Raw genomic sequence first — 12,164 nt, forward strand, 5'->3', positions numbered from 1 at the left:
TCTTTAGAGAGAAAACAGGGTTAATTCTATTTCTCTTTCCACAGATGCTGCCTGACCTGCTGAGTGGTTTTAGTCCTGGAGACACAAGAGGCAGCATCTATGGAGGGTAATGGACGGTCAACGTTTCAGGTCAAGATCCTTCATAGCATTTTCTGTTTTTATTTCAGATTTGCAGCTTCTGCAGCTTTTTCTTTGTGCTTTTAGATTCTCCACGTGCAAGTTGTTGTGGTAATGGTTGAAGCACACAACCTCAAGGGTTCCACCTCTAATCGGGCTCATTCTTGAATACTTCCCTGATAGATGTAGGTTTCTTCAATATGTCAGTCCCCATGCAAGGGGTTTCTTATATTAGACTCCTTCTGGACATTGAAATGTGTGCCAAGAGGGCTGGATTACATTAGTTTAATATCATATACAGCAGGGTGCAATGAAATTCCTTGTTTGCTCACAGTTTACATGGGAATAAGTAAATTCAACAATAAATACAGCGACAAGCACAAAGCAAAAGAACGATGCAAAGAATTAGTGTAATCTGAAGTAGTGCAAAAAGAAATGCTGAAGTGACAATAATGGATTAACAGAGAGAGGTAGCATTAAGAGTCTGAGAACGTGGCAGCACCACCGGGAAGGTGACTGGTTCAAGAGTTTGATAACAGTGGGGAAGAAGTGTTGTTAAGTCTGGACGTCCAGGCTTTCAAGCTCCTGTAAGCTCACCCAGAAGGTAGAAGAGGGAGAAGGGAATGGCCAGGAGTGCAGGCATCCTTGACGACACTGTTAGCCTTCCTGAAGCAACGTACTGTGAAGATGGACTGGGGCAGTGAACCAACCTGATCAAATGCTACCTTGATGTGGAAGGAAACCTCTCTCATCTGCCACCTTGCCTCTGACTGCAGCTGATGACCTCTGGCTCAGTTAACAGGGCAACCAGGGCCATCCTCAGAGATGGCCTGTGATGGACTGGGGCAGTATTTACCCCTCTCTGTATGTTCCTTCGGTCCAGAGTAGAGCAGTTGCCATACCAGGCTGAGATACTGTCGAATTCGGTCGGAGAGAAGACTCAAAAGGCCACTGTTCTCGTTCAATCTCTTTCTTTATTTGATCTGAGGAGAGAGCACCAAGCCAGGTACCTATGTCCTGGACTGGGTGGTCTCTGAGATACATTGATCTACATACATTCTTATACTTTTTCAGGGGTGCAAACAATTATCATACAAGGAATGATCATGCATTAGTCAGGCAGCATGGCACTTATTTTCTACATCGTGATTGGTTACAGACAAAGGAATTTACTTAAAAAAGTTACTAAAGCTATCGTTCCTTAATCTTTTCAGACCATCTTGTTCCACCGGTTATCTTTGTATACATAAGGTTTCTCATGGTGGGCTCCGGGTCAGTTTAGTGGAGCAAGAGTCAATTGCGCAGACTTGCTGAGACGAACCGATTGTACTTGGTATTATCACACCTCAAGGCTGAAGAAATCTAGCTGAAGCAAGCAAAATCTCTGAAGCAAGACACTGCAAAGCGAAGCACAGCTATTTCAAGCAGCCTATTACAGCCATAGTGATGTACCCTTTAATTCACGTCTCAGGGCTCACAATCGTTTACTCTCCTAACCTTTCCTTATACTTTATACACATTCTCAATACAACCTGTCAGAATACTTTCTTCAACACATCTGTAGAAGTTTGAGAGAATCCTCGTGGACAAGCCCAATCTTCTCAGAGGCTTTGCTGATCACCGCATCAGTGTGGAGGGACCAGGTGAGGTGCTGGTGATACGGATGCCAAGGAGCTTGAAGCCGTCGGCCACCTCTGCAGCGGCTCTGTGGATGAGGGCTGGGTTGTGACCGCCCCGCCCTCAGCTCACTGAGCTCCCAGACCAGTGCCGCCTGCAGCTGAGGACGAGCCTGGAGACAGGACCTGTGGGGCGGTGGTGCCGGGACCCTGTACCCCCTCCCTCCCGAAGGCAGAGCAGCCTCCCACCCCACCGCCCCGCCAGCCTCCCCGCCCAGAGCCCTGCAGCCCCCTCACCCCGGCCACCGCCTCGCCTCACCACATGAGGCCACTGCCTCACCACATGACGTCACTGCCTCACCACATGACGTCACTGACTCAGCCTGTGCGTGACATCACCGCCTCAAGCCGTCGCATGACGTCACCACCCCACACGTCACCCCCACGCATTCACCCCGCCCCCCTCTCCTCAGACGCTGCCCGACCTGCTGAGTATTTCCCGCCTGATCTGCTTTGGTTTCAAAACAAAAACACCCCGCTGGTCCCTCCTCGCTGCTGGGTTTCAGCCGGGCGGCCCGTCCCTCGGCGGCCGAGGGCAGGGAGGGAGGGAGGGGCTGCAGCGTCCCACCGCTATTCCTCCCCCCGCCGGTGATTGGTGGGCGGCCCATTTGCCGGCGGGAACTTGTTGCCTTCCGGACGGTTTATCCGGCGCACCCGGGCCGCGGGAAGTCCGTGTCCCGGGAAGCGGCCTCGGGTGAGGAGGGGCCGTGGGTCCCGGGGAGAGGGACGGGGGGGGAGAGGGACGGAGGGGGGGAGAGGGAGAGAGGGACGGAGGGGGGGAGAGGGAGAGAGGGACAGGGAGGGGGGGAGAGGGAGGGACGGGGAGGGGGGGAGAGGGAGGGAGGGACGGGGAGGGGGGGAGGGAGAGGGAGGGACGGGGAGGGGGGGGGAGGGAGGGAGGGACGGGGAGTGAGGGGAGGGAGGGAGGGACGGGGAGTGAGGGGGGGGAGGGAGGGACGGGGAGTGGGGGGGGGAGGGAGGGACGGGGAGTGGGGGGGGGAGGGAGGGACGGGGAGTGGGGGGGGGAGGGACGGGGGGAGGGGGAGAGGGAGGGACGGGGGGGGAGAGGGAGGGACGGGGAGTGAGGGGGGGGGAGGGAGGGACGGGGAGTGAGGGGGGGGAGGGAGGGAGGGACGGGGAGTGAGGGGAGGGAGGGAGGGACGGGGAGTGAGGGGAGGGAGGGAGGGACGGGGAGTGAGGGGGGGAGGGAGGGACGGGGAGTGAGGGGGAGAGGGACGGGGGGAGGGGGAGAGAGAGGGACGGGGGGAGGGGGAGAGGGAGGGACGGGGGGGAGAGGGAGTGAGGGGGAGAGGGACGGGGGAGGGGGGAGAGGGAGGGACGGGGAGGGAGGGGGGAGAGGGAGGGGGGGAGGGAGAGGGAGGGAGGGGGGAGGGACGGGGAGGGGGGAGGGAGGGGGGGACGGGGAGGGGGAGGGACGGGGAGGGGGGGAGGGACGGGGGGGGAGGGGGGGGAGGGAGGGGGGGGAGGGAGGGACGGGGAGGGAGGGGGAGGGGGAGGGAGGGACGGGGAGGGAGGGGGGGAGGGAGGGGGAGTGAGGGACGGGGAGGGAGGGGGAGTGAGGGACGGGGGAGTGGGGGAGGGAAGGAGAGGGGGGGAGTGGGGGAGGGAAGGAGGGAGAGGGGGGGAAGGGAGGGGAGGGAGAGGGGGAGGGAAGGAGGGAGAGGGAGGGATGGAAGGAGGGAGAGGGGGGGAGGGAAGGAGGGAGAGGGGGGAAGGGAAGGAGGGAGAGGGGGGAAGGGAGGGGAGGGAGAGGGGGAGGGAAGGAGGGAGAGGGGGGGAAGGGAGGGAGGGGGAGGGAAGGAGGGAGAGGGGGAGGGAAGGAGGGAGAGGGGGGAAGGGAGGGGAGGGAGAGGGGGAGGGAAGGAGGGAGAGGGGGGGGGAAGGGAGGGAAGGGAGAGGGAGGGAAGGGGGGAGGGAGAGGGAGGGAGGGGGGGAGGGGGAGGGAGGGAGAGGGAGGGATGGAAGGAGGGAGAGGGAGGGAAGGAGGGAGGGAGAGGGGAGGAGGGGGAGACGGAGGGGGAGAGGGAGGGAAGGAGGGAGGGGGGAGGGAGAGGGAGGGATGGAAGGAGGGAGAGGGAGGGAAGGAGGGAGGGAGAGAGAGAGGAGGAGGAGGGGGGAGGGAGAGAGGTGGAGGGAGGGAGGGAGAGAGAAGAAGGAGGACGAGAGAAGGCTTCCCCTCCCTACAGGATTCACTTTCGGAACCCAACTCAATCCAGAACCAACCAGCTTCAGGAGCTCCCCTCCCCCTCCCCCTCCCCCTCCCCCCTCCCCCCCCCCCCCCCATCCCTGCTCCTCTTCTCTTTGCCCCACTTTCCCTTTCCCAAGTGTCAGACCCTTGCCATTGCTGAATCCAGTCTCAGCCCCTCCTTCCCCCACCTCCTGCCCTGCCAGGTTTCCTCCCTCCAGCCCCTGCCCGAATGGGGACAGACCCCTGGCCGGTCACTGTTGTCCCTCTGCCCAAGACCCAGGGCTGAGGGTCTGTTGCAGACTTGTCTTCTGGCGTTGCAGGTCTTGCATGCAGCTGGATTGAAGTACTTTAGCTGCTGAACACCCTTCCTGCCCCCCCCCCCCCCCCCCCCCCCCCCCCCCCCCCCCCCCCCCCCCCCCCCCCCCGCTGCACTGATTGTGTTCATGGTGGGGACTTGCCCTGGGTGTTGAGCACCACCCATGGTTTATTAGCATGTGTGGGTGTGAGAATCAGAGGGAAGACAGGTGACAGCAGAGTGTGGCCCTAGAAGTACTGGAAAAGTAAGCAAGGGCTGGGTGGGAGATGGTTCGTTAGGACTGACCATTGGTGATAACCTGCTTGGTTTAGCAATCCATTGTTGCTCAGTGTCTAGCCTTGCACAAAATAATGTTCACGTGACAGGTTACTAGACCTAGTCAGGAACAGTCGAGAAAAAGAATAGGAAAGGTCTGTTTGGCATACAATGCCTTTCACAGATAGTGGGACCCAGAATGTGCAAGATGTTTGGTTGAAGGAAGAAAATAAATGACTGTGAATTTTCCTTTATTTTCCCTCTCGCAGATCCATGGAGCAAAGCAAGACACAGTGTGCAAACAGGAAAAGGCCACATGGAGACTATGTGGCAGACCTCTCGGAGTTCAGTCTTTCAGTTCTCAATGAGATTAAGGAGCTATTTAATAAAAAGTTCACCTTTCAGAAGCTGGACGGCAACCAGTGGACTCTGCCTGAAGCCCACGACGTCCACACGGGGCAGGTCCAGTGGTCTGAGAAGCTGAAGTCTCTGAAGGAATCGCTCAACGATGTGAAGAACCAGCTGAGCGACAAGGATCTGGAGAAGTGGCATGAGCACACCAGCTTCACCAACTGGGCAGGGAAGGTCATCCCGCACGTGAGGAGGGCGGTGAACGCCGAGCTGTGCACCCAGGCCTGGTGCAAGTTCCACGAGATCCTGTGCACGTTCCCCTTGCTGCCAGTGAAGGCGCTTCAGGACGGGGAGCTGAACTCAGTGCACCTGTGTGAGGCCCCTGGGGCTTTCATCACCAGCCTGAACCACTACCTGCGGTCCAACCACATCTTGTGTGACTGGAACTGGGTCGCCAACACCCTCAACCCCTACCACGAAGGCAACGACACCGGCATGATGATCATGGACGATCGGCTGATCGCAGGCACACTGTCCTGGTGGTACTTCGGCCCGGACGACACGGGTGACGTGATGGACCGGGAGTATCTGGAGGGGCTGACGGAGTTCACTCGGAACATGAAGAGTATCCACCTGGTGACGGCGGACGGGAGCGTCGACTGCCAGGAGAACCCCGGTGAGCAGGAGGCGCTGGTGGCCCCCTTGCACTACTGTGAGGCCATCACGGCCCTAAGGCTGCTGAGCCCCGGCGGCTCGCTGGTGCTGAAGATGTTCACCTTGTTTGAGCGCTGTTCGGCTCACCTGCTCTACCTCCTCAACTGCTGCTTCCAGGAGGTCCACGTCTTCAAACCGGGCACCAGCAAGGCGGGCAACTCCGAGGTGTACGCAGTGTGCCTGGGGTATGGGGGCCGGGCGACACTGGGGCCCCATCTGGAGCGGCTGGAGGGTAGCTTCGGGCCGCAGGCGGCGCGGGAGTGGGAATCGGCTGGCCTCACCCTCCCCCCCATCCTTCCTGGGCCAGCTGGAGGACTGCTGCGCCCTCTTCCACGGGCACCAGACCGCCACCATCCGAGAGAACCTGCGGCTCTTCGGCGGGATGAGCCCCCAGGAGGTGGGACTGCTGGTGGAGAGGCGGGAGTGCGCAGCCAGCTACTACCTACGCCACTTTGGCCTGCGGCCCCTGCCCCGCGACGCCTGGGTGCTGAGGCGGCCAGGCCGCGGGCTGGCGGGCAGGCTCTTTACCCAGCGCAGGAAGCAGCACGCAGGCTCCTACAACGAGAGGCAGGAACTGGCCCGGCAGGGCTGGCTGCAGAGGGTGCGCCGGGGCTACCTGGGGCCCGTGGTGGACACTCACTGGGGGGAGGGTCCCCTGGCTGGCCCCCACCTCCTGGAGGGGGCAGAGGAGCCCCCCGCCTGCGGCTCCTGGTACGTCCTGGAGGGCCGCAGGCTGAGCCGGCTGGCCAGCTCCCCCTTCTGCGAGCCGGAGCTGCTGCGGAGCCTGAATGAGGCGCTGGCCGCCGGCGGGGGCTGCCCCCCGCCCCTCTGTGCTGCTTGCAGTTTCCCCTCCCTGGAGCAGCTGCTGTGGCAGCTGAGCCACCTCCAGGCCGGCCCCCTGGACTGCCTGGTGGTGGGGATCCCGGCTCCCTCCCCGGCTCCCCGGGGACCCCCAGGGCTGTTGTTCCGGCACTGCCACACACCGCCTCCGCCAGCCGGGCCCCTCCACGACGGGGACCCATGCTACCAGCGCTGGCTGCTGTCCGCCGTGCTGCGGGCGGCGACGGAGAGCGCCAAGCACGGCGCTGTCCTCCTCCCCCTCCTCTCCTCCTTCACCCGCTTCACCGCCGGCCTGATCTTCGCGCTCTGGCATTGCTTCCGCGCCCTGTCCTTCACCTGCCCCGGCTCCCCAGGCCAGCCGGCCACCCTGCTGTGCGTCGGCTTCCGCCGCCCCCCAACCCGGCTGCTGGAGTTCCTGCAGGAGCTGAGCCACCGCCTGGAGCCTGGGCCGGATCCGGAGCCACCGCAGCAGGTGCTGCAGTTTGTGCCCATGGAGCTGCTGCTCGGTGGGCCACTGCCCGAGTTCCTGGGCGCCCTCAACCTCGCCGTTGCCAAGTACAGACTCCACCTGGCGATCCAGGCGGCCACGTAGATTGCTCGGTCCGCCGGAGCTACCTGTCCAGCGGCATTCAGCGGAGGAGCAGCCAATCGCGGAGGAGCCGCGCGGCAGCACGGTCCAACTGGCGGCAAAGCCCGCAGCGGTCCCACTGCCCCGGTGTTAGCTTTGCAGGGCAGGCTCGTCTGAAGCGGTCAGTATGCGTGACGCGAGGAGTGAATGTGGTCTAGTCAAGGTCACCTTGTGGTCGCGGAGAGCCATCGCGAGGCTCTTAACCCGAGCTAGTGGATGAGCAGAAGAAGATGCCAGGGGAAAGTTTGACCTTGCAATGGGTTTGATACCCAAGATCGCCTTGGGAAACGTCACGGGGCAGCTTGTGGGACCAGACTGGAGATGGTGATGCCCAATGCCGAAGCTCGGTGGTGTTAAGCCTGAGGATTGAACAGTCTGACGGGTGTTTGTGTAAATAATTCTTTCCACGTCTTTAACACACGGGGGACCACTTTGCACAACATTGCGGCTCACGAGCCAGATGTGACTTGGTGGTGGTGTTTGCAGCAGGAGCCGCTGTAAGCTTGCTGGCAGCTTTCTACCCTAATGAGAGATTACTCTTCTAAGTTAATATCCTTTTGCTGAGGTTCAAGTCAAGCAGATAATGGGTGAAAGGGAAGTGATGTTGGAACATTGCGTAGAGCCGTCACTGGGGTTATAACCCAGCAGCTGGTTGGATTTGCTTTGTTCCACTGGTTTGTCTTCCCATTCCTGACTTGCGTCCCTCCACTACTTCCGTAGGTTAGGAAATGATTTTGTAGTAATGAAGTCTGTGCTTTATCAAGAGAGAGAGGATCTTTGGGTGGGGGGGGGGTACATCAGTATGAAACACAACTCATGGCAGTGGTGGGGTTACCGTCTTTTCTGCTTGGCCGTTGTGGTGATGACCATTATACTGGAGGGGGGAGCAGTGCAACACAGAACCCGAGGGCCTACTGGAGGGTGTGTTTTACTTTAAGTACATATAACGGGCAGTGTTCTGTCCTGGTCCCGTTCCCACAATTCCATCAGTAGTACTGGCTGTTTTGCTTTAGGGTTTAGTGTGGGGACGGTGAGGTCTGAGGTGCACACCACAAGTCAGGATAGTTCCTCTTCACTGTGTGTAGCATTGCCGAATGCCCCCCTATGTCTGTATAACAGTGACGTTACATTTAAAACACTTTTATGTTTAAAACTAAGGACTACACTTCTTCGCTCAAATTTTTCATTCCATCTTAATGTATGGAGTAGCACCCTTCTGGTGGGATAGTTTGTGGTCTTGTCAGACTATGCCTGTGTTACAGTTAAGCTGCATAATGTTAATGTGGTATAAAAAGAGGGCCTATGCAGGATTTGGAAGCCTGGCCACTTCTCGTGCTGTGGTAGAGTTTGTGCTGAGCAGGACAGATTGCAAAGTTGTATATTGTTGGTTAGCCTGAGACTCTTATCAGGTTTAGTTACTTTGTTATCCCAATAAGTGTCTATAGATCTGTTTTACTTTATACAATAAAGGGCAGGCAGGGTAGTGTAGCGGTTAGCGTAACGCTATTACAGCGCCAGCAACCTGGGTTCAATTCCCGCCACTGTAAGGAATTTGTATGTTCTCCCTGTGTCTGTGTGGGTTTCCTTTGGGTGCTCCAGTTTCCTCCCACGTTCCAAAGACGTACGGGTTAGGAAGTTGTGAGCGTGCTATGTTGGCGCCGGAAGTGTGGCGACACTTGTGGGCTGCCCCCAGAACACTCTACGCAAAAGATTCACTTCACTGTGTTTTGATGTACATGTGACTAATAAAGATATCTTAATTGTAAGAAAGCTCTGCTGTATGTCTTATTTTTGCCCTGGTGCATGAGATTATTTGTGAAGTCATTGAAAAGTGTTAATTTAATTTTCAGAAGTTAGTGGTTTAATCACAACTATAACTCTAAACAGGGTAACAAAGTCTTGAGAGGGGACACACATATTTCAGGATGTTGAGCAGTTCAAAGCTGTGTTCCTGTTATGTAGGACATGCAGCAGCCAGTTTTATGAACACTCCCCTCAAAACAGCTCCAGGCTGGCTGGAGGAGCCTGTTCTGTGGCTGAGCAATAAATGTTGAGCAGAACACCACTCTGGAATGGTGCGGGGGGCTCTTTGCAGCCGGGTTCTGTTTGCTTTGTCCAAAGTTGCAGCAGGGACGGACAATATTTTAAGGTAAGATCTTTATTAGTCACATGTACATCAAAACACACAGTGAAATGCATCTTTTGCGTAGTGTGTGCTGGGGGCAGCCCACAAGTGTCGCCACGCTTCTGGCGCCAACACAGCATGTCCACAGCTTCCTAACCCGTACGTCTTTGGAATGTGGGAGGAAACCGGAGCACCCGGAGGAAACCCACGCAGACACGGGGAGAACATGCAAACTCCTTACAGACAGTGGCCGGAATTGAACCCAAGGCGCTGGCGCTGTAATAGCGTTACGCTAACTACTACACCGCTGTTGGAGTTGCAGAAGAGATAACACTGAAGGGTAGTAGAGACTCAACCACTTGCAGCTGACTGGTTTTGATTCTTGCATGGGAAGTGAATAGTCAGAAGGTCAGAGTTGGCTTTGCTGCTTTGGGTCAGTTGGAGAGCTTTCTCGGTGCAGAGTTAGGGTCTGGTAGCACAGGAGGAAGCCATTTAGACCATTGGGCCTTTGCCAACTCTGAAAGACTAATTTTTTTTTGTCCCTTTCTCGAACTTATCCGATTCCCATTTGGCAATTTTGTGTTGAATGTGCCTGTGGTGCATCTGAGGAATAATTCATCCCTTCCCTTGGGATTTTAGGCAATCACTAGAAAGCTTTGCCCTCCGAGTTTCTCCCTTCTACCGGGGAGATTGGTCTCTTCATTGTCCAAGTAAGCCAACCTGGTTGTTATTAGCAGCTGAGCCTTTGTGTTGAACAAGGCTATTAGTCACGTGCTGGATCCTCTGCCTGGAACAGTGGCTTTGCAGCTTGAATTGGGAATCCAGCACAGCAGCAGGCTTTTCTTTCAACAAATGCAGATGTTAGGCTGGTGCACTTGGAGCCGTCAGTGGAGGGTGTGGAGAAAAATTTGTGTAGCATCAGGACAGAGGTGTTTTTGACAACTTTGTTTTACACACTTGGAGTAATTTTGCCAAAAGTATTTGCCCACCAGATCAAACATTCCGCCAACAGTGACCAAATATATCCAGCCCCATTGGCTGGTGAAGTCCTTTTAATCCCTCTTGTGTGTGCCTACCTTCCTGTTGTGCTGGATTTGATTATAAGGCTGAGAAGGGAAGCACCATGTAACGTATGGAAAGGGCAGGCCTAATGTTAACAGAAATATTTTAAATATTAGAACATTAATGCATAGGAGGGCTGCAAAACCTGTATAGCGAGCCTATTTTTCTCCTGACCCTGCGGTTTCTTATCCTTTATGTAGTTATCCTATTGTAAATCCTCCAGGTTTCTGCAATTCTAAACAGAACATGAAAAAATTCTTGTTTTAGAAACAACCTCTCTTGTCCCGTTTGGGGGGGGGGGGGGAGAAAAAGTTGTCACGCTCTGTCAGAGCACTCGCTGGCAAATCCTCCAATGATGGGTGAGCTGTCTGCGCACACAGGGCACGATCTCATGAGGTAGGCCAGCCCCTGGACTTTGAGCAAAGCAGGGCCCTTTTTACGACCATTAGAACATTTGTGACAGTCGGTGAGATCTCACCCTCCCCCCAGGCTTGCCAGCTGTTGGTGAGGAATCTCCACTTCTGCCTCCCTGGATATGTGAGTGATGCTTTGCTAGTTTTTCCAAAAAGGTGGTTTCTCAGATGGAACCCCCACCATTCCATTCCCGTTGTCTGACTGAAATTCCAACCAGAAGATACTCTTGTAGGATACAATGATGTAATATTGTCGGTTCCAAAGTCTGCCGAGGGCACTCGGGACCAAACCTGGGATAGCTTGGAGCACGGCGGGTGTGTGCCTCCAGTCAGTCTGTGGTCCACATCAGCGCTGCCTGAATTGCTGGTTGTTGGGGTTGTCTGCCAAAATGCAGCTGGGAGATTGCACTGGGATGCCAAGCTCTGTATGGAGAACAATGTTGCCGGAGCTCCCTGCTGGGCTAATTGGAAGGGAGGCAAGCGGGTGGCTGAACTGGTTTGCCTGGAGGGGAAAGCTCTGGCCGGGCAGCATCTGTGCAGAGTGTCAGAAGTAACGTTTGGGGTTGCTGACTTTTCATCAGAGCTGGGGGAAAAATTAGAAATGGAGTATTGTTTCAAGTTGCGGAGAAGGGGGAGAGAGGTCAGAGGGGGTTGTCCGTGATGGGAGGGAGACAAGTTGCGGTGGTGCTGGATGAGAGGTTGGTGCGGGGTGAAGGTTTGTTTATTGCAGCTGATCTGTCTGGAGGAGAAGTAAACAGGAGTTGGATAAGGACGCACGGGAGAGAAAAAACACAGCATTCAGTGGCTGGAAATCTGAAATAAAAGAGAATGCTGGAAATACTTAGCAGACCTGTCGGTATCTGTTGAGAGAGAATTGGTGTAAATAACTGGGTGTAGGCCTTCAGCCTTTTGAACCAGTTCCACCATTCATCAGGATCATTACAGACTTTCTACCTGGGTGCCACTTTCATTCGCTACCTCTGTATCATTTCCATATTGGTCCCAAGTTATCCTTTATCCTGTTTATGGAAAAAAAACATATTGTTTCCAGTTTGTGACTTTTCAGCAGAACTGGCAGTCCTGACGCTGATGAGAGAGGCTCGTCGTGTGGAATCCTGTCGTGTCCCTGACCACGAGGGGAGGTGCTGCTCCTCCAGCTTCACTGGGCTTTGGGATCGTGTAAGAGGCCAAATTCAGAATGGTCAGAGTGGGATGGAGAACCTAAGTGACAGGTAATTGTAAGCTCTGGGTCGACTTGGGGGCGGAGCCCAGACATTGGGGGCTAAGCCCAAGTCTGATGGCCGGAAAGAACAGATGTGCCTCTTGTTGCAAACCTGGGCTTCTAGTCACTTTAATTCTCTGCCCCACTCGCTCTGACCTCTGCCTTTGGCCTCCTGCACTTCCCCCAATATACGCTGTCACGTTCTGACCAGGCACCCTACAGTACCCGGGACTCAG

General features: G+C 56.2%; 1 protein-coding gene across 1 annotated transcript; it reads left to right on the plus strand.

Moving 5' to 3' along the window:
* Positions 1-2,379: 2,379 nt before the first annotated feature.
* Positions 2,380-9,345, plus strand: LOC127577186 (cap-specific mRNA (nucleoside-2'-O-)-methyltransferase 2-like). The gene is given in 3 exon segments (XM_052028146.1): positions 2,380-2,487; positions 4,843-5,923; positions 5,925-9,345. Coding segments are annotated over 2 exon segments (2,223 nt in total). The 5' UTR covers positions 2,380-2,487; positions 4,843-4,846; the 3' UTR covers positions 7,071-9,345.
* Positions 9,346-12,164: the final 2,819 nt, after the last annotated feature.

This window comes from Pristis pectinata, chromosome 13 (genome assembly GCF_009764475.1).
Source record: "Pristis pectinata isolate sPriPec2 chromosome 13, sPriPec2.1.pri, whole genome shotgun sequence".
Taxonomy (NCBI): domain Eukaryota; kingdom Metazoa; phylum Chordata; class Chondrichthyes; order Rhinopristiformes; family Pristidae; genus Pristis; species Pristis pectinata.